The 22874-nt window shown below is 35.8% G+C and overlaps 1 protein-coding gene and 1 long non-coding RNA gene across 15 annotated transcripts in view; one reads left to right on the top strand and one right to left on the bottom strand.

Moving 5' to 3' along the window:
* Positions 1-22874, top strand: part of LDB3 (LIM domain binding 3) — a 122189-nt gene that overhangs the window by 90446 nt on the left and 8869 nt on the right. For 8 of the 13 annotated variants that reach the window (XM_085323694.1, XM_085323693.1, XM_085323692.1 and 5 more), the window contains 5 exons: positions 3636-3809; positions 10750-10797; positions 13330-13454; positions 18978-19278; positions 20551-20731. In XM_085323694.1, the coding sequence (XP_085179820.1) occupies positions 3636-3809; positions 10750-10797; positions 13330-13454; positions 18978-19278; positions 20551-20731 (829 nt within the window). Of the gene's footprint in view, positions 1-3635; positions 3810-5488; positions 5597-10749; positions 10798-13329; positions 13455-18977; positions 19279-20550; positions 20732-22874 lie in introns of all 13 variants that reach the window. The other 5 variants (XM_085323705.1, XM_085323704.1, XM_085323697.1 and 2 more) reach the window with 4 other exon arrangements.
* The window catches only part of LOC146585033 (uncharacterized), a 41461-nt gene continuing 19247 nt past the window's right edge, over positions 661-22874 (bottom strand). Inside the window, exons 2-4 of one of the 2 annotated variants that reach the window (XR_014898089.1) lie at positions 19157-19260; positions 3592-3865; positions 661-1732 (exon numbers count right to left, since the gene is read on the bottom strand). This is a non-coding gene — a long non-coding RNA (uncharacterized LOC146585033). The other variant, XR_014898090.1, reaches the window with a different exon arrangement.

Genomic DNA, 22874 nt, shown 5'->3' with positions numbered 1-22874 from the left:
TGATAAATGTGCAGAGTAGCTGAACCAAAATACCTTTAATGTTGCTGTAAAGAAGCTGTTAAAATAGATAAACCATTTTATAAAGCCGTATTTGCCTTTATCAGTTCTTAATGCTTCTCTACCTGAAGAACTAAAAAACATCAGATAGAAATTCTAGACAGAGGAAATCTTGACGTTTTTGAAACCAGCACTGTAACTTACTGACTTGGGAGGAGCCACTTGTTTGTCTTACGCAAATCCTGTTTGGCTTGCACAAAACATGTTCAGCAGAAGTAAGTGGGAGCAGTTGCATCAGACTTAAGAGATCAATTTAAATAATCTAAAATTATTTAAATACTACAGTTAAAATATATAAATTTAAATATTATTAAATACCTAATAATATTTAAATTCTGTTAAATATTTAAATGAAAATATTTAATATTTGTAGTGGTTCAACTATCAACAGTCACATTAGTCTAAATTCTTTCTGTAAAACTGATTAACAAATTAGTCACCAACTGCAGACATTATATGTAACCAGTTSACCTTGATTTTTAAGATTTATATGTATTTCACGTAACCACTTGTTCTGTAAAATAATTAATGTATTTTTCCTTTCAGGAAGCTGATCAAACCTCTAACATTTTAATCAGATAAAAAGAATCATTACCASTGTGGTGGTGTGATACAAAAATTTTATTTTGTTTTGTTTTGTTTTTGCTAAGATATTTCAGTATGTTTGCATTTAGTTTATTTACATGTTTGTCCAGTTGCAGTCTATTTCTACACAGATCAATGCCCACACACATTCGCATCTTCCCTTCATATGYGTTTCGGTTAACATTTCAGTGGTCTTTACAACAGTTAAGTAACCTCACTGTTTGTTGATATTTAAGGTATGAAATCTTGATTCTGTTGAAATCTGTAACAAATTCCTTTTCACTTCAATTGCAATAGGATTTCATGGATTTTGTCTTTCTGATTTCTATTTGTTTTTAGGTCTAAGTTTCATTTTTTATGGTATAATTTCTATCTTTTCATATTTGCCTAATCATAGATGTGTAAGTATTAAATATTGAGTCAATACCTTTTAATGTGAAAACTGCAGTACCCACTGYTTGCAAAGAAATCAAATCCCATTTGTATTCATTTATATTAAAATCCAGTAGTACATCACAGGTATGGATCATTGCCTAGTATATAATATACATCTACTCTGCTACATAGTTGATATTGTCTATATAATTGATATTGTAATAATTAAAGTGGCATAATTTGCAACATAATGCAAATACCATCAAGAAAGATGAGTTGATCTGAATTTCAAATGCGTATTATGATGAATGAATTTGTGCAAAACTATTGCAGAACTTAGGTGTACTGATTTGAAAACCAGAATTGTAAACAAAGTCAGTATTTTCAGGAGCTCAATTGCTATGTATATAATGGCAGATGAAACTCAAAAAGGAGAAAATAGTGATTTGTGGCTTTCAATGTGGGTTGGATTAAACCATTGAAATCAGYAAGCCTAACAACCACACTTCCCATTCCAGCTGACCAAATGGTAAAATGTTCAGCTGAAATAAGAGACACCGCCATTTAGACTACTAAACCATACAAGAAGGTGCAGTTAGAGGAGCAGGACAGGGGAAATGGGACAGTTTCTTGAAGAGCAGGGGGTGTCATGAATTCTGATGTCCCAAACACTAATTCTAGGTCCTGAGGGGTATAACTTGCTGAATTGGTGTTTCTGGTGAGAGAAGGAAAAGAAAATACTGGTCAGAATGGCTGAAAGACAAAGGAAAACACTGGCAAATCACCTAGAGAACAGCTGAAAGTGTTTGGGAACTAGGGTTTGATTGAAAATAAGTCTTGGAACTGTAAACTGCCTCTTGTTATTTGATACTTGCTGTGCTAAGGGAAGAATACTTTGGGTATTCTTTGTACGTAGCGCAAGAGAATTGCCTAATTCCATCATCTTGATGGGAATAAATCATAAGAACCCAAAGATGTGGCAAAATACTTATAAGTTAGATCAAAAAGACAAAAAATATATCCATTGTCTTTAAACATGGTTTTTACATCAATACTTTGGGGACAACTATACTATGTACAATTATGTACCGTTAAAAATAAATGTTGTATTGCGATAACCAAAGAAAATGAATCTATTGCACACTAATATGATATCAAGAACCATAGGCAGTAGGCCTGGTTATATTAGCTGTTTAAAGAGTTCTGCTTCAAAACAGTGTAATAACTTGAAGACTCAAATTGTAAGAAGTTATTTTCAGTGGCTTATTTGTTCTGTAGATAATGACTGATAAAATCTACAGTGCAGTTTGTTTAAAGACCAAATTAAGCTTACTTTTCCCTGTTCCTGCCATTTTTTTCTCTTAGTGCAGTATTTTTTTAAAATGATGTGGCTGTTTTTAATTTTTGACAACTATCTATAAGTACGTTTAATATAATAAATGGGCATATTATTCCCTCTTGTGAATATTCAATTCRTTGAAGTATTCATTGAAGAACTTGGATTTTTCAGGTTAAATATATGATTATCCATCTGATGTTAAAAACATCTTGTGGAAAACAATAGACTAAACCTTCCAGAAGATTGCTTCAGTACTTAGTTAATCAGTTAGCCACTGTTATCCTAGGGAGGTTGTTTAATGCATCAACTTTGCTCTATTTGCCTACACATAAAAGATCGTAAATACTTTCCAAATCCCAGTGAGGCTGTGGGGAYAGAATATGTTAATGAGAGCTGGATGCTCAGATAGCAGGTGATAAAAGACAAACTAGTATTTCAGTACGTTACTAAGATAGTCACAAAATACGAGACTCGATTCCCCCCTCCCCCCCAATAAATCTATTTTGCAGTCAAAGTGAAAGTAAATTAAACACTAAAGTTTCTGTGATTGATAYCATCTGTGCCACTAGAGGAAGACGGGGATAACAACTCTTCATCACCCAAGTGGTTTTAAAGCTTGTGTAGTAAAACTTTATACTGTGTCTTCTCCCTGTTTGTTGCATACTGTTGCATGTGTATAAAGGCCTGTAATTGTTTGACTAGTTGGCTGTTATTTATTTTTAAACATCTTTCCATTACATATATTGCACAAAACTGACTAAACCCAAAGCAAAGGCTCTGCTGACTGGGTTTCTAGATTTCAGAATTCTGGATTTCAGAATTTGCGGTAATTCTGCTGATATAAGACTACAAAATTATCCTTTGAACTGCTTTTCTTCATCTAATTAAAAAATTTACTCCTAATGTGAACTTCAGCTCCAGGAGTAAGCGTTGGATGAAATTTATCCTAACTCAAAGAGTTACGGTGGGCTCTATACAACCATCCAAGTACCGCATGCCATATGTTTCTGACTTCAGTGGGAGCAGGACTTAAGTGCTGTATAACACCTGGGATAAACTTCAATTGAGTAGGACCAAAATTGCATTGCTGTCTTAACTGCACATCCAAAAACGCCTAACAAACGTTATCTTACTCTGTATTACTGTGCTTTTCTCTCTATAACACAGCCTGCTACTATGTTTGCAGCTTCAGGTTCAAACATAGTAAGTTTTATGCTTTACCTTTAAATACGCACCTTTTTAAAATGCTTCTTGTTTTATTTAATTTAACTCTAATTAGTACCCCTGTTGAGCATGCTCCAGTGTCTACCAGCTCTGCCTCTGCTCCTGTGCCACATGCTTCAGCACATCAGCCTGCTACTGCTGCTCAAAATCCAGCCAGTCTGATGACTCCGCTACCAGCAACCACTCCCACTTCAGTAGTGCAGGAGTCCTTCTCATCCTCCTTCCAAAGGTAATGCTTCATTGCTTTGTCCTTTCGCAGGTGTACCCCGTATGGCTCTGGAAATGCTGCATACGTATTCTTAAGTTAAGCATGTAGTATGTAAGAGCTGTAGCCTATTTGTATGCTTTTATATATTCTGGTATTGTTTCTTATGCTGAAGCGTGTTGTTTATGTTTGCAAAATAAAACTTGCCTAGAAAAACAAGAAAAAAATGGCTTTATATCTGGGATATGATTTAGATTTCCAAAAAGCAAGTCTGGGGTTAAAAATAAGAATGATTTCTCCCACCCCACCCCCCCACTATTAAAAAAGAAAAATCTTCACAGTAATTTCAGTGGGTGAATGAAAATTCTTTTCTTAAAGTTCCTAAAGCATGATGCAAAATGGAAAATTGTAGCATGTAGTTTCATCATGTGATTGAGTTTACCATATTGTAGCACATTTCAGTAGAACCAGGGTTAAACAATGAGCAATATGTCAATAAAATCACACATTTGATGATCAGCAGCTCTCAAAGTATTAAGCCAATAAATCTCATGAAAGAAAAACAACAGTAGATAAATCCAATACAATTTAACTGTAGGGTTAACATGAGTTTCAAAGAGGTACACGTTCGTATATACTTGTATTACAGTAGGAGTTGCAGTTGCATATCAGAGGTGATCAGACTGAGTCTGTGAAGAGATGGATGAGATCTGTACTGTTGTCATTTACATTACAGCAATCATTGAAGGAGTAAGATGAATTCATTTTGTGYGTGTTTTCTTTCCTTGTTAGGCATTTTGCAACATGAATATTCTTAAAAGGTATATATTTTTAGCATGCTTTAGACGTTGAAGGAGAAAACACACCTTCAGTAACAAACCATTTTAAATAACTGAAACCTAAGATGTAGTCTGTGTTATCTTAGAGTTGTGTAATTTGCTTGGAAATACTGTCTTGGCCTCTGTTTCTTGTTCAGTTTTTGCCAGTTCACTTAAAATGTTTATGTATACCAGCTATTTGGTTTCTCATTTTAGTCAGTTTTTTCCTAGCCATGGCCTACTGGACTCAGTATTTTTTTTTCCAATTCAAGGAAGTCAAACATTCAGCCAGCAAAGGAGGTTCAAATAAGGTATTATACTGCAGTTTTGAACTGTGTTGAAAGGCATTTTCACATGAAATAACAATACAGGTTACGTAATTATATTTCTCAGGTTAAACTGTAATATGAAGAAAATGTATTGCCTAATATAGGCCTCAAAAATTACTCCATTAAACTAATCATGCTAATGACTTTCCTTGACTGATCACAAGGGTATTAAATATGAGAATCTTTAGTCTGGTACTACTTGCCTTCTAAAATAYTTAGCTTGAGTTCAGACGCAAACATATTCCTTTCTTGCAGGAAAAACATRCATCACTGACAAAAGTTCTCTCCTGAAATACTGCTCTTCTTCATTACCAGCAGACTCRAGTTTAAAAATTTTGCATGTGTGCGTTTTGTCTTGTGTTCTGTAGGGATATGCATGGTTATACTATTCTGTAAGTCTCCAGAGGTGTGCCACAGAAAACACATGTTGCTGGTAACTACGCAGCAGTCATCTTGTATCTGAACTTAGTCAAAGCTCAATTCTGATATTGTTATTTCGTTATCCCTGTAAAATTATTTGGTACATGCTTTCACACTTTTACTGTGTCCTCTGCAGAGTGCTTGCAGCCCCCAGCTCTCTTTCACAACCTAAGCCTTTTCTTGSGTCCAAGAACATGTCATTAGCAGCTTCCACTATCTCATCTGCTATCTCATCTCAGTCTAGGTATATTTGTAAAGCTCTCTTCATTTTCTTCTTACTTACTTTGTTTTTATTTGGTATTATTCTCTCCASTTTAAAGTTTACAGCTTCTGAAGAGGTTGGCTTGACAGAGAGTATTGAAAACTGTGACATGTTTAATGGAACAGCCTTCTTGTTTGATCTTTCACATGAAAACTGAACTAGGAAAAACTTGATGTTTTAGACTTAGAATATATGATCAAAAGATTGCCTGTGAACAGAGGTATTCCAGTCAGTTGGTTTGTGCTACTTTTGCCATCTTAAAATGAAAGTATTTGTCTAAAGAGAATGTGATGATGACAATTTTTTTTTCTTGATGAGAACACAGGATCATAATTTGACCAGCTGGTCCACTTTCAAAGAATCATGGATCTTCTTGTATTACTCTTTTAAACCATGACTAGTGACAGACCAGTTATAGGGAAAGGTAGATCTATCACTAGAAACAAAGACTGCTGCTCTGTTATCTCACTGCTAAGCTTTCTCATTGTTTCCATTCATTAACACTTTGTCAAGACTAACAGGGAGAAAACTACCAGTTTTTAAGATTCATTATTTAAGTACAGTCTTCAAAAACAGAGACTATGAGTCAGTAATACATTTGAGATAATAATTATCCATKTGTCTCTTTATCTTACTATAAAAGGACAGTTAAGAGTCACCGAGAGGTGCTGCTTAAAATGAACAAAGCACGTTAAGTTTGAAGGCTACAATCCAAAAAGTATAATGATCCCTCTCAAGAGTATAATAGAAAACATCAGGAAAAAAGCTGTGCAAACATATGTACTTGAAAGTATTTCAGATGGCTTCGCGCCACTGAAATGAATTAAACGAAAAGCTATAGAACAGAAAAGAAAGTTTACGATGTAAACCTGGCTTTGTTTCTGTAATTCCCTTATGCAGGTGCTAAAGCATAAGAAGTAAAACTAATTGCTGATGTAATTTTGTTTATTTGAGTGGAAGTACACTAATCATAACTTTAGCTTCCTTTAAACTATGGAGATGGTGAATGTCACCAAGAATARGAGGTAAGAATAGACTAGTGGTCTTGCAAGGGTCGTTTTACTGGCATTGACATCTAATTTTATGAATGARCTTGCAAGATTCAGGAGCGATTAGTTATTTAGGGAATTCATTATATGTATGTGTCAAACATAAAATACCTTATGAGAACCTCATTTTGAAATTGAGGGCTCAGTGCATTTCAGAAGTAATCCTTACACCGCATTTTCATTCAGTTCTGTGCTGTTATTAGACTCTTAAATGTGGATATCTCATCCAGTGCTGTTTTTCCCAAATCTCTGTGTTAATAAATTGGAATGATCACATATCTATATGAGACTAGTGTCCTACATAGTTCTTGTAGGAGACTGATAAACCAAAGACTTAAACCAAAGAAAGTCCCTTGCTTCATAAGGAACAGTAACTGTGCTATTTGAGCTTGTTTATAACACTGGCATGCAAAACCTGTTTATTTCTTTGAACTACAGAAGAGACTCGGTGATAGTATTCCTCTAAGTTCAGGACTGAAATGCATCCATCAGTTGAAACATGAAAACAAACTGAAGCCCTGATTACCACTTTAGCAAGTCAGAGGACATTTAGTCACATTTTGTCAGTCTGTACCTTAGGACACATGCAAATTCTGTTATGATAGTTGTATTTTTGTACACCTGCAGAAGAGGCTTGCTTAGGTATTTTGTTAGCTTCAGTGAGAATTATATGTAAGAACTAATAGATCTCTGAAGCTTTCATGATTTCATTTTGTTATCTCTGTAATATATGCACTTCACACTGGGCTAAGCATTGATTTCATACAAAAAAACAGCACTAGTTCTTTTTCTTCAATAAGATAATCGGATAACAAAAGACTCGTTTAATGAACAATTTTGGGGGTGAACAGAAAGATAAAATCATAAATATGTTGCATAATTCATTTTTAGGATTTCACTGGTGAAACCATAGTCAGGTTTATTTATTGCTTATCCTGTATTACAAAGGCATTTTTACACTTCAGTGAAACGAAAGAGTATTCTATTATCCATTGACAATTTCTGTTCCTCAGTATCGTGAATAGGAAGATATAAAGGGAGGGCTAAAGAAGACATAAGACTTTTAAAATGTCTAAAATTAAAATTTTCAGTTTTAAGAAATAGACTTGCTTCTGAAATTAAAATTCCTTTTGAAGTTTGTTTTTGTGTTTCTGTGAAGTTGTCTGACAAGGTGAAGACAGACRTGTAATCAGTAACTGTTACAAATAACTTCTAATCAATAGTAATAAACTAGTATAAAAAGTTATCATTTATTGAAACTAATTGCATGGCTATTATAGCACTAGATTAATATTATTTCTTTTTTGAGCTTTTATCCTTTCCACTTTTATTTCATATCTTTTCCTCTGGAGAGAGGAAGTAGGGTGAGGCCTTGAAACTATAAATTCATTTATAGTAATAAATTCATTTGTAGTTATGTGTCTGTGTGGACTAGTGAATGTGAAAYGTAATGGTGCAAAGAGCACCTTACAAAATCACAGCTTGAATCAGTGAAGAATATGAACAAGAACACCTTGAATTTTTAAAATTGAAATTTTTTTTTCAATTTAAATGGCTTTTATCTTGTGCATTTGAATGGCATGGATCATTTTACCCTTCCCAGTCCATTTGAAAGGACCTGGGAGTCTTGGTAGACAGCAAGCTGAACATGTGCCAGCAGCATGCCCTGGGCTCTGTTAATGGGTGCAGAGCCAATAGGTCGAGGGAAGTGATTATCCTCCTTTACTCAGCAGTCACTAGACCGCTTCTGGAGTGTGGTGTCCAGTTTTGGCTCTCCCAGTACAAGAAAGATAGTGATAAACTGGAACAGTTCCAGTGGAGGGTCACTATGATGATCAGGGCCTGGAGCACTTGTCCAGAGAGAAGCGGCTGAGGGAATTAGTCTTGCCTAGCCTGGAGAAGAAGGATTTGGGGTGAGGTGGGCAGGGGGAGCTAACAGCAGCCTTCTAATACGAAGGCATTACCTTCCAACACAAAGACCAATACTTAAGAGAGAGCGAACATAAATTGAAAGAAGAGAGGTTCTGGCTGGATACAAGGGGAGAAGCTTTTCAGCCTTTGAACAGTCACACAGGCAGGGCAACAGGTTAGACTCGGGTGTCATGCTGACACGTGCTTCAGGTTGTTACCAGCAGGCAAATGCTATGATCTTAGCTGACTTCTCTCTTGGAAGCTCAGTAATGCAACAAGCCTTAGGACATAGGGTCGAATCAGGAACTCAAACCTGTATAAAACTGGTTCCCTGAAAAACGGGTACAAGAAGCAAACTTTTACTGCATGATTGTGCAGCAACTGAGGCTGGTTCTTTCTCGGCACACTATTTCCTTGTTTATTTGTTTTAAATTATCAAATGTTATAGCTACTGTATTCAAAAATGGGGACCTAGAACTGGCTCTTAAGTTCATTTTTATTTCAAATTGTTAAACATCTGGTTGTTTTCATTTAGAAATAGGCTTTCAAATGCTAAAACACAGATTTAAAAATCTAGTTTCATCTCTGACATGTACCATCAGGGAATTGTAGTAGTTTCTGTAATTCTTAGGTCAAAATTAAATGTGGGTGGCTTTATTTTAACAGTATCCCTGTCTTGTAAAACATATTCAGGCCCTGAGTGGGCCTGAGATTTTGCCACCATTGATCCACTARGTTTTTTGTTTGTTGGTTTGGGGTTGTTTGGGGGTTTTCTCCCTCTTAGATCCCTTAGAAAGGCCCACTAAGAAAATGTCAGAGAATTTCTTGATCAATATCCTTAACTAATTAAATCCAATTTTAAACTTAAGTAGATCAGTTCTATAGTGATTTTGCTTCTATGAGCAAGACTGTATCCAAGACATTTAACATTAGAAAAATCTTTATAGTGTTCCTAAAGAAGAATGTTTGAAGTATGTTGTTAATCCTTAACTGATCATCTGTTTCCCTTATTTTTAAATCTGCAGTGATAAACTTACTTTTTTTGCTTTGGATCTTACTTACAAAGGAGAAAGCACAGCAGGAGTTTTAAATAAGCCACAAAGCTCTTTATGCAATTGGTTATTCCACCTGGAGGGTAAAAGCAGGGTAACTAGTGAGGTAGCAATCCAGGACTATAACTGCAGGAGGAGGTATTAGTTAGGATTATGGCTCTGAAAGGAAGGTGGAGGTTCTGTGATTTTAAGGTTTTAATCCAAGCACTGTGTTTCTGTGGTAAGAGAAAGGAARAACCCTTCTGCCCCAAATTAAAGGAATCACTGGTGTGTGATAGGGTCCTCCTGACRGTTCTGACAGGCGCAGCCTATGCTGTTGTGGGATGCGATAGTTGCTGTGCAGCTCTGCGCTGGGCATTTGGACAGGAGCTGCATTCATTCTGATTCCTGTTACTTCTCGGATATATGTTGTGCAGACCTTTACATACTTTTTGTATTTACCCAAAGGAGTCCTGAAGATTGCATAACAGAATTCTAAAATGATGCTGTTCCCCTCCCCTCCCCAAATAAAAAGCTACTTACCCATCTAAGACAGTTTAGTATATGCACAGTAGAGCAGTATTGAAAGGGGAAAGTTGAACTTAGTAGCTTGATGCAGTTGCTTCAGATGCTTTCTACTTGTCTTTCTATGGAATTTTCTTGCTGCCCCACTAAAAACTTAGCTGATCTTTGAACTTTGTTTCATTCAGGGTTGGCTTTTAAGATGTGATGTGGCTTAAGCTTATGACAATGACAAAAAAAACCCCACACTTATATTTATTTTTCTGTGCTAATACAAATCAATTGTAAATGTCAAAGTATACTGTCCAGAGGTTGAATTAGAATTTTATAATTCAAGAATTAGCAAAACTGGATGAGAGTGACTTTCAGAGCAATATAGTCAGCTCATTTATTTCTCTTCCCTTTTATTGAGGGAATCAATATGATTCCTAGTTTAAAGAAGATAAGCAGAACGTGTTGTAGTACTGTTCTTAAATGATTTTAAAWCCCTAAAAAAATTACACGTTGTTTACTTTAGCATTTATTAAGTATATTTCCTATTTATAGGGAAAATAATTCCAGGCCAAGATACCCTAATTTTCTTCATACGTTTTCTTCAAATACAATTTTTGTCTCATTTTAGTTTCAACCGGCATTCTTCCACCTCCATCAGCTACCAGTCGAAAAAGAGGTATAAAAATGTTATTTTGTGCAGCTACTGTACATTAAAAGCACTTAACAAGCCAGTTTACTGCTGCTAGCAGACCCATATTGAAGTATTAACATAAAAATGATCTGCTTAGAAATATTTACTCTTTCTGACAACTAATACTTTTCAGAGCCAGTATTTAATTTGCTGCCATTGGCTACTACAGATAGATTCAGTAAGAATGCTTTCATTGCTTTTTAAAGTGCTATTGCTTACTRTTCCATTAAAACATCTTCAGCCTTTGGGACATACTCTTTTGTTGTTGTTACCCACTATTTCCCTTTCTTTAGAAGAAATTGTATCTGATAAATCTTTTGAAGGCTGACTTAACTTCACTAAACCCCTTAATGATTATTTCTCTCTGAGAAGCCTTTTTACCCTTCCTCACTATATTTAATATGTATTACCAGTTTGACTTGTAAAAGAGTTCAGTAGTTGACTTTTTTAATTTTGTGATGATTTTGGTACTTTGATTTTTGTGTTTTTGTTTTCAACTTCATTTCCCTGAGTATACAAGGAAATCTAGTGGCATGGTTTTATCRCGCTTTAAACTTTTTAAAACAATTCTGAATAAGCATTTTCCTTCATGACAGTCTAAATATCATTAATTTGACTCAGCAATTCATTATGTATTTTGTCCATCAAGACTGCTAGGAATGAGTCTTCCAACTAATGAACCACTTTATCTGGGAGTAGCCATTACTAAGTGTGTGCTATTTCAAATTAAGGCTTTATGACACACATGATTTTAAAACATTTACTGTACATAGTAAATATCGATGACAAGTCCTCTAAAGGTAAGTATAATTTACTAGTTTTCAGTCTAATTTTCCTTGAATGGTAGATTTTGAAACRATAAAAAATCTTTAGGTAGTGTTTATTTCAGTTAAAGGCCTTTGGAAAAGCTGTATGCAAACCCAGTGCACCTCTTCCTGGCTGTGCTTCAGTAAGGAACAATGACATTCTGACCAGTGCATTGTAATGTGGGGAGGGATCAACAAATGCTAAGAGTGGGAAATAAAATGAATATTGTTTCTGATAACACCAGCTGTCCCACTTTACTTAGAACAGCTTTGACAGTTAAAAAAAATCATGACACAGTTCTAGAGAGAACTTATGGTGAATATAAACCCACTGAAATASTTTGTCTTTGATTCTTGTCCACTCATGGCACAGTGGACCCAAATCCACTTTGTTAAAGTCRTAGACTAGGTATAGAAATAACTAGTTATAGTCATTATAGCAATAGATACATTGCTAGTTCTAACTACCTAGATTAAATAAATTGCCAGTATGCCTTTTACCTGTACTGGAAAGAACATACTGGTTTTCTTATATGTAAGAATTATAACATGTTTTCCCCAGATAGCATCTGTTTTCACTGTTGGAGAAAGTAGCTGTCAAGATGAACCATTGGTCTGGCAAAGCAGGACATTTCTTCTTTTCTTATGCTGACAAACCTTCTTCTATAGAAAAAGCCACTATAGACATAATTCATAAACCCTTCACAACAAATGGGTAGGGATCTGGCTCAATGAAATGGTAAGCCTGAAAGGGAAAAATATGAAACAGTATGGCATTATGAGTAAGAAGGATGTTCAGTACTGTAGAAATCCCAGTAAATCTCACTATSTGTTGCCTCCCTTCCTTGTACTGCTTTATTCCCACTTCCTTTTCTTGCTTGTAGTGCTCTTTTAGCAGTTTATGAAGCAAACTTACGACAAACAGAATCATCCTAAATAATAAGCAAGTAGAAGAGGCATACACTTCTATGTTCTACTATAATCAAACTGAGGATCACCATTTAAGCCATAAAATGGAGGGGGGAAAAAAATCCTTAGTGATGTTTGGAACCCTGAGAAAAGGTTATTAATCTATGAACACAAAAATGAAATCATYGTATTACATATCACAAGCTTTTGGATTAACTGAATCCAAACATTAGAAAAATCAATGTAAATTTTGGTCTCAGCCTGAATATGGAAAAGATTTAGTTTCAGAAATGCTTTTCAAAGGCCACTCCAATGTTTTTCAAAACAATATAGTGCTTATAAATGTTAGTAGAAATAATTAAATTCCATATATTGTGCTTTTGAGCCAGTATCATCTTTATGTCATCAAGAAATCCCTCATTGATTTCATTTAGAACAGAGCARGCCTGTTTGCATGTAAAAAGAAAGAAAAGACAAATGTAGTATGCATATTTCTGAAGTCCAATACCTTGCTAAACTGAGAGTATTTTTAATAAGTCCATCGTGTTCCTTCAGTAAGTTATCTTCTGTGACAACAACAGCAATTCCGGATTATTTAAAGTTGTTATTTGGCTAGTTTTTCTTTCTAGAAAATTACCAGTCTTCCTTACCAATGCTGAAGACTTGCGAATATCACAACATTCTTTCTGTAGCYCTCAAGGACAGCACCCCAGGGTATTATGAAAGCTGCCAGATCTCTTGATTTCACAGTCAGTAACTCTTGCTGTTTATAAAGTTGCTCATAGCTTCATTTTGCTTTTAGAAACACAAGCCAATCCTATGTACCAACACCAGTTTCTGCAAGTTATGGTGAAAGTCCTGCTTCTACTACTTCAAAACCAAGGGTTGTCACTACTGCCAGCATAAAACCCTCTGTCTACCAGCCAGGTAAGGTAACTTCAATTTCTGAAAGGATTCAGGATAATTTCCAGCAGTTTTTTGTAAAGAAAATGCAGTTTTTGTTACAGGACACACGCACATCAGGAAAGATTTATTACATGCAAGGAGCCAAATGCTCCTGATTTGCTAGAGTTTTGCTTCAGATTATCTCAAGGTTAAGTATTCTGTTCTGCTTTGAAGTGATTATGTGGAGTGGATGGAGGAAGAAGAAAAGCAAGGGAAAAGTCTGTAAGAAAAACATGTAGTCTACCTTTTCAAAATAAATACATTAGCAAAATAGCAGTACACTCAGTTAGCAATCCAAGGACACATCAGTATTGATAAAATGGTTTAAGAATGCAAACTTCAGGAAGGAGATAAAATAAGTGAAGGTTGCAAAATAGATAAGGCCATATGTTGAGCTTCTCAAACTCAGTTTTATATTTGGAGAATATAGAGAGTTTTATATTTGGAGAATAATAGAGAATGACCTATTAAAGTACTTTGTAATGCTATGCTCACATTTCCCACAGATCCAATTACTGAAGGAATATATTTCATTATTCATTCACATGGAAAATCTGCTCCTTGCTGCTATTAAAATTCCCATTATATTAATGTGTTACAAATGGAGTGAACTTCCAAAACCATTGATGACCAAAATATGAACCTTCAAAATGACCAAATTCAATGAGGCAGCAAAATAAATGCAATTCATTTCAAAATGAATTTATTCTGATCTCAGCAAGAGAATTAAGAAGTTGATTTATAGCTTAATAGTCAAGTAACGATGCAAAGGCCAACAAGCCTAACAATCTCAAACACTATCTTTTATGCGGTGCTTTATCTCTTGACCTACTGGAATGGAACCAAGGTAGAAAATTATTCAGACAKATTGATCAATTGATTGATCTTTGTGTTTGAAACATAAATATGGAAAAACCCAACTCAAACTACAGTAAGTTATTTGGAAGTCTCAGATTCAATAAAGGGTTTCAGATTCTCCTCATTTATTTTTGGTTGTATATGCCAGCATGTACAGTATTCTCACTGAAGCCAGATGCAGTTACTTTTTTTTCAGAGCAAACTAGGTGGCAAGTCAAAATATCTCCTAAATAAACTGATTGATGCTACCCTGCATACTCAGCTGGGAGAAGTATAACTCCAGCTCTTAATACAGAGACCTGCCACAGAAATAAATTAGTGGCAATATCAGTTAAGAAAGAAAGTTGGCTGTTGAATTAACTTGGAATAAGAAGCAGTGCTTTTGTTTTCTGATGTGGCAGGCATCTTTGTAATTCTTTACATTGCTGAGTTTGAGCCCCATTGCCTCACAATGAAGATTTGAAATGCACAGTATGGAAATTGTCCTCTGTGTCACTGTGTACGGTGAACACACTTCACATGTCTGTATTGCCTCTGTGCATATGGGAAAACTTTAATTTTGTCAGTGCTGAAACGATATAATGTACTCCAGAGGACAGGAGAAAATTCATAACAATGTATAATTGATATTAGACAGAGAATTTTTAGAAGAAGGATTCCTTTATGTTAGTCTTTAGTATTAATGGGAATGAGATGCCTAACTTCCTTTAAAAATCTGTGCTACCAATTTTGAGATTAAAACACCCACCAGAAGCCCCATATATGCAATAACCTCCATCAATCACCAGGAAGATTTAAAGGACTATTTTAATCTTTCTCAGATCGAAAATAGTCGAGCTAAATGTTGTTTACACTGGAGTTGATCTCAAGATGAAACTCCATTGCTGTATGGCAGCTGAGTATCTGGCTCATATGGGAGGAATCAATAAATCTACACTTTATAGCAAAGAGAGAATACTTTTGACCAATTTAATCCTAATGGGCATTTTCTGCTGCTAAATATCTCTTTCTTGTACCTGTAAGGAAAACTGTAAACTGAAATCTTCTCTCTTACGTGTCCTTCACATTTCATAACCTGTTCTTAAAAGACACAGATTTCTTTTCTGAACAGAGTCCACTAGGTGGCAGGAAGTACTTGTGTCTTGCTTTATCATACGCTATCCCAGATTAGAATAGTACTTCATATATTCCAAGCAACCTAAATGCTAGTTTCATACTACAAAGCAACAAAATAGCTGAAGGCAAGAAAGGAGAGCTTTCCTTTTAAATCCTTAGGTCCAAATGGGAGTACTCGTGTATATACAAGTGCTCAAGTATGAAGGCCTGATCCACCCATTTAGAAATCGGTGGAAAATTCCCACAGATCTCAACTTTTCACTGGATCCTAAACATTTTCAAGACTAAAATAACAGGTTATGGGCCTCCTTCTWATACCATAAACTCTTCTGAATAAGAATTGTGTTGTCTTATAAATGCATACAAGGACTGTGTCACATTATCCAGCTTCTCATCCACTATAAACTGGAACAGTACATGGCAAAAATTTGGGGTTTCAAGGATGAGGCTACTAAGAGTAAAGCAAGACAAATCAATTGTAATTATGAATTGCATTTGCTACTGGAAAATTATTATTAAGAATAACAACTGTGTTCTACTAACAGACAAAAGAAAAGGGTGGGGGGGAACTGTGCAAAGAAGATGCAGGACTAAAGCACTGGAAACTGCACAAGTCTTTACTTTGCTATTTGGAAACCTGCCTTTTTTCTGGAGGGAAAACATCACTCCCTGAAGGGGARAATTCCAAATCCTTTGGAAGCAAGGAGTCAGCCTTTTCCCATGGCTGTTAAGAGAGACCTCTTCTCCGATGCTCTCAAGATAACAATAAAACCCATTCTTTCTCTTGTACTGTAGGAGAAGCAGAGGCCTGAGGGAAATAAGTTGGTAGAGGTTGGGTTACTGAATCATTTTAGGTATTTATTTTTCCACTCAGTGGAAGTAGATAGAAGGATGATGTTTTGAGACTCTGTCCTCTGATATACTGAATCTAGGCTTTGTTAGGAGCAGACAGCACCTTTTATCTGCTGTGTGTGTGCTGGAAGGTTCTGAAATACATAAACCTATAAGGTGAATTTGTATGGCAGTAGCTAGATGCTGCTGTAGTAGCTAGATTTAGTAGCTCAAATGAACTTTTCAAAGTTCAAATTTGCAATGATGCTATTTGAAATCAATAATAATACCAGTCTGTTTACTTTGGGAAAATGTTTTAATAAATCCAGCTTTTAAAGTTAAATGATAAAAGCTGAAAAGCTAGTTAACTACAGAGAACTCAGAGCAGTTGCAAACACCCAATATTTGTCATTTTCCAGTAATTCTCCTGGCATCTTCTTTCAGCAACTGGAAAAAATTTATCTTACTGCTTTCTTAACAGTGGCAAATAGAAAGGGAAGAGGAAATAGAAGGTGGAGAGAATGAAAGAGAAATACCCATCCCCAGAGATTATTCTACAAAGGGTCTAGATTAGTCTGAACCCAAATTAATCGTGTGTTGTCTAAACTGATTAGAATAAACAAACTAGTAAAAAACAAAACARAACACTGATACTATTTATGAGAATAAGGAAAAAAAATTAAAAACTTAGAGGTTGTAAGCTTGTAAGCTGAATTTACTGAAGACAGTCATAGGAAAAGACATCCTAAAAATTGTAGCTCAACTGTCCACAAGGACTGCACTGTCTCTTCGCTTATGATAGTCTGGATTTGAATATCTAACCATTTTATTAGGTGCTCTGTGGAATGCACTGCCATGCTTTGCAAGAACAAGAACTGGCTTTTGGGGAGGGAGAATCCCTTCAGAAAGCTGAGTGAGCTGAAAGTCACCTTATTTAATTACAGAGCCTCATAGGTGGGAGCCTTTTGAACTCGCCAATTAGAGATGAAATATTGCCTTCTAATTTTGACTGGCTTAATACCATAATACATAAATAGCAACAGCCTCAGGGTTTAAAGAGATTGGATATAGACACTCTGTTCTGAAATCTTTAAGCATTGTTTACCATTCCCAAGTGAAAAAAGAAGCCTCAAGCTAAGGTGGGATATGGGATTATGAACCAGAAAATTTGTTGATGCTGTAGTATAAAAAAGTTTTATCAAAACGATTCGTTAGATTCTATTTTGAACTCACTAAAAAGAAGAAAATTAGAGGTCACTAGGGTGATCGCAGTAGATTTATATATATATATATATATATATATATATATTTATTTATATATAAATGAAATACATATTTATTTATATAATATGCAATTAAAGCATCTGTAATTCCCAATCATCAGTGTATGCTATTCTGTGTGGTAGGATGTGGGCTAAGGGAGGAGTGTTTAATACATCATCTCACCGCTTAGCTATCCTGAGAGGTCTGTGTTACAGTCTGAAACCTCTTTTTGGTTGAAACACCTTTCTACCTACAGTCCCCTTAAAATTTTAAATCCTATATTTGCCCATCATCTTGCTGGCTGAGTGATCTGCTGCAGAGAGTGTTTACCTGGACCATAGGAGCCCTAAGTTCTCTTCCCACATATGCGTTGTCTCTCTCATTTGACCAAAATACTTCAACTCTTCAAGCTTCTGTTCCTCCAATTTTTCACTTGCAAAGGAAAAGCTGCTTTTTAGTGCTCCTATCCTCAGCAAAGCGGGGTAGTTTCATAGCAGTAACTTTAATCTTACACAATGTTATATCTGTCATTTTGAAAAGAGAAAGGTAAGGCTTTTTGGYATGTACAGGCTCTAGCTTCTGCTTGTTTTTGTATGGTAAAGCTCTACCCAGGGTTAGAACCTGGTGCATACAAACACAGAGACAGTCTCTTGCATTAAAGACTTTACGTGATGGTCAAAGGGAAGAAGAAAGGAAGTATAATTTTCTATTTTGTACATGGCAACTGAGGCAGAGATACTGCTCTTGGCTTGAAGTTTTACCAGAGGTCTGTGGCAGAGCCAGTAACTGAACTAAGATCAGTCAAAACTGCAAGCCTRGCCTACCTCTAAGTGCTGTTGGCTTTGTCTTGCTGGTCATGTGAGCTGAACTGGCTCCCTGAATATTGCTTCCAGTGCTCTTCATCTTTGTATTCCCTATGTGAACCTCTTGTACTTCAGAAACCTAGAAGTAAAACTTTATATAAACTAGATGATAGTAACATCTGTGGAAAACCCTGCATTTTGGCCAACRTAATCAGGTCAAAATTTAAGCATAACTTTTTACTAAAATTATGGGAAATTTTGTATAGAACTTCACTATGTGATCTGGCATTTCTATTTTTAACCTACCCTAACACATCAGATGGCATTTTTGAAATTATCACATCCATYCGTATTACAGAAAAGATGAGACAATATATGGTCTCCATATATTCTGTAAAAGTCAGAAGGCAATGATTTCCTTGATGTATGTGGATAAAATGTCAGATTGTGATGATATCATTGGATTCAGTCCAGAATTAATGAGTGATAATGGGACAGACCATAATTAAAYGTCATCTCAAGCTGTTTTTTTTGCTTGTGTTGTAGAATACCCTTTGATAAGTGTTACTGTTTTGCCATCAGAAGAAAAAAAAACTAAAATACTTTCTGGTTTCTTTTGGGATGCTTAAAACAGCACCAGCACCAGTTCATTCCTACACCCCTGCCAATGCTGAGCCTGCAAGCCGCCCTCCGTGGGTAACAGATGACTCCTTTTCCCAGAAATATGCACCTGGAAAAACCACTACCACTGTCACCAAGAACATCCTACCACGGGGTGCTCCAGTACCATCTCCTGCCTCAACTTCCACTTACCCATCTCCAGTTTCAGCTTCTTCCCAGGCTCCTGCAATAGCCCGGGGAACAATTCAGAGGGCTGAGCGTTTTCCAGCCAGCAGCCGAACTCCTCTCTGTGGACACTGTAACAGCATAATTCGGTAAGGTCAGGAGGTTTTGAAGAGGGATGAAGCAAAAAAGAAGGTATTACAGAGAGAGTGGTTATTGTACATTAATATACAGTCCCAGAGCCTAAGACTCAGTTAAATTACCCAGCAGAGATGTCTGTTGTCTGCTTCATTAATTTAACATTTCCAGAGCTCGTTTCATCATTGTGTGGTTCACTTTTTATCACTACGAAGTTACACGTGCTAATTCTTTCATGGATGCTGTGACAAATTGTTTTTTAAACAAGTTTCTGGTCCACAAGGTACCTCTTGAAGGAGGTACATAGAATTTCCGGGGGCAACTTCTGGAAAAAGGGGGATGGTAGCGAGAAAAGGAATGAGACTTTTTGAAACARCAGCCAAATGTAATTGCTGCTTTTGTGTCTGGAGAAGGATAATGCTTGCACTCTATTATCAGTGATTCATAGCATGCTTCTCCTTTCTCCTTTCCCAATTCATTCTGCTGGACTGGTGCCCATTGTTACCCTGTGGACTGCTAACCAACTTTAATCCACGTTTAACAACTGCCTTGCTCACTAGAAGGAGCTAGTTTGGTGGTGTGGATCTGCTGATTATCCTCCTATTCCGAAACAGAAAGGCTCCAGTAATAAAAGAATAAAATTCTAATCGCGACATGTAATTACAGTCAAAAGTAAATCACCAAAAACAATTTAATGTGCCTTCTTATATAATCAACAGCAAGTTGCCATCTGATAGTCTGATGTATTTTCAGAATATGCAGCATGCAGTTCTGTCTCAGGTGCAAAGAAAGCAGGCGACTTCAGGAGCTATTGTGAAGTGTGGTGTATAAGTTTGGAAATTTGCCTACTTTCTCATATTTTCAAATAGTAGCTTTATTTTGTATATTGCAACTTCTAGGTCTTTTCCTGCAGTCTTATATTTATACACTTCTATATTTTCTGTGTCCTTTTTAAGAACTGTGTTAAATGTTTTGCAGCTGGTCACAAAGACCATTTATCACCATGCAGATATGAAAACAAGTGATTATTTTTTTCAACGGTTTCTTTAAAAATCTAAGGTACACGTCTAAACAGTAATGAAGCATTTTAACCAATTTGCAGTATTTTAGTAATAATCTTGGAAAAGACCATTTCTATTCAAATTTCTGGATCTTACTTTAATATGCACCTTCATGATTCATCTGGAATGCTTGCTACACATTTGCAGTGTCTAGCCAAATGGGCTTGTAATCAGAGTTGTTTACCTTATTTGTATTACAAAAATACTGATCATGATTATTTGCAGGGGTCCTTTCCTGGTAGCCATGGGTCGCTCTTGGCACCCAGAAGAATTCAATTGTGCTTACTGCAAGACCTCCTTGGCTGATGTGTGCTTTGTGGAAGAGCAGAATAGTGTATACTGTGAGCGCTGTTATGAGCAGTTCTTTGCACCAACCTGTGCAAGATGCCACACTAAGATCATGGGGGTAAGTAAAATGACTAGTGGAAACCTTTCTCTGGTCCACTGAAATTAGAAAAACTTTCGACTGTAAGTAGTGAGTAGAGATCTTCAAACTTTTCTCTTTTTTAAACAATAATTTCCAGCCTGTTGATTATTCCAGAATGAGAAATATACATTCTTTTATAATAATTTATAATAATTTTATAATAAATTATAAAACACTGAAATCTTGGATACCTCTAGGCTTTATTTAACTCATAGACAGAGCATGTAATCCAGTTACAGTCTCTCCGAGTGTAAAATAAATAACATTTTCCAGATAATTGTTTGATGCTATTTAACACAGATCGGTGTGTTTCTCTTATCTATGTTTTCCTTGTAATAAGAGATTTGAACTGGGAATATCTTTTTAATAGAGATCTTAAATCTAAAGCTCTGTAGAGAAGTCAGTGATCTTGGGAAGAGACATATTCCTCTCACTGCACCTCACTATTGACTAGCAATACAGCTGTCCAGAGGAGTTCTGTTGACTTATTATAGTTAGAAAATAAAATATAGAATAAATACAAATCTTAATTCTAGAAGGATAAAATTAGATGCCACTTTTGTCTTAATGTATTCATACTCAGATACAAGTAAATGGTGCTCTACATAGATGGTAATAAATAATTTAATTTTAGCAGTGTATTTATGCATGCAGTTACTGTGACTATATGACATGATTCTTTTAAATGGGAAACCAAGGAGCATCACACTGGTTTTCATTACTTAGGCTTCACCTTCTGATATCTCTCTAAATGTGGATATCAGCAAAGTAGATGCTTTCCTCTGCAGTTGCTAATTAGGGATGGCAGCATCAGACATTTGTGGTGGAGCTCTGGCTCCAACCAAGTCCCTGTGTACTACATGTCAGTAGTACATTTTAAAACAGAGTACTGACTTATCTAATTAATGATGGCACAAATCAGTTCTCTGTTATGGATTTTCAGCAAGAAAATAGCAAAGATACCAGCAGCTGCCTCTCTCTCTCTCTCTTTTTTTTTTTTTTTTTCCTTTCCTTCTTAGCTCAGTGAGGTTCTTAAATTTACATACTGAATCAGAAGCAACATAAAATAGGATCCAGATCCTCAGCTGGTATAAATCTTTGTCATTTTATTGAAATTGATAAAGCTAAACTAATTTACACCAGTTGAACATCTGGCCCTTTGAAATCTAGACTATCCCACGTAGATACTCTGTCAAACATCTTCTTGAGCACCGGTCAGAATAACAAATTAGCAGGTAACCGTGCTCAGTATAGCAGCTTTGGGACTTACAGAACTTCAGTTTTGACAGGATAAGAATGAAGCAGCAATAGATTGTTCCACAACAGATAGAAGAAAGGAACTGATAAAATCCAGGTACTGTTCAAAGTAAATTTTACGTAGAAAGAATAAAAAGGAAGATTTTTCAGAACCCAGCTGTTGAATCTGCATTAGTTCAGGTGAACAAACAAAATTGGACAACTGAATCTGTGATTTCATGAATACTGTAAGCTGATATTCATGCCAAAAGAAGTTGTTACTCTCTCACTACTTCCAATACTGACACTTTTGTATTACCTGTGCCATCCATTTCTTGGTCTGGGATAAACTTCTGTGTGGCCACATGCACACATGACTAAAAATCAATACGGGTTAAACTATCCTGGCAAAAATAAGCCAGTTCCTTGGTTTAGTCACATAAATACTTGTTTGGAAACAAGGGGATCCATACAGGGGAGAAGAAAGCAATTGGGCATGGTGGGCATCTTAAGGACAGCCCATTTTTGCATCTGTGATTTATAGTGGTGTTTACAGTGTTTGTGAAAACATAGGGTATGAGTCATCACGGGAATGTGTAAAAACTGCCACTTGTCCAGTATCAAGCTTTTCTTCAGTTGAAAGCATCAGTTGTGTAGTTTGTTTTGTTTTTTTTGAGATGAATGTATGTGCTATAGCCTAGGAACAGACCCACAGACTCATTTTCACTAATCATATGGATTAAAATCTAAGAACGCAATTACTTTTTTTTTATTTTCATACTAGTTTTTAAAGATTTCTTGTGAAAAGCTTAAAGAAATGAGCACCTAATTAAGTTGGTTTGAAAACACTGGACTTCAAAATCATTTATCCGCTGCATGCATTTCT

This window comes from Rhea americana, unplaced genomic scaffold (genome assembly GCF_003343005.1).
Source record: "Rhea americana isolate MKP2758 unplaced genomic scaffold, rheAme1 scaffold_86, whole genome shotgun sequence".
NCBI classification, from domain to species: Eukaryota; Metazoa; Chordata; class Aves; order Rheiformes; family Rheidae; genus Rhea; species Rhea americana.
Note: the sequence above shows the minus strand (reverse complement) of the source record. Positions and strands in the feature narration are given on the sequence as shown.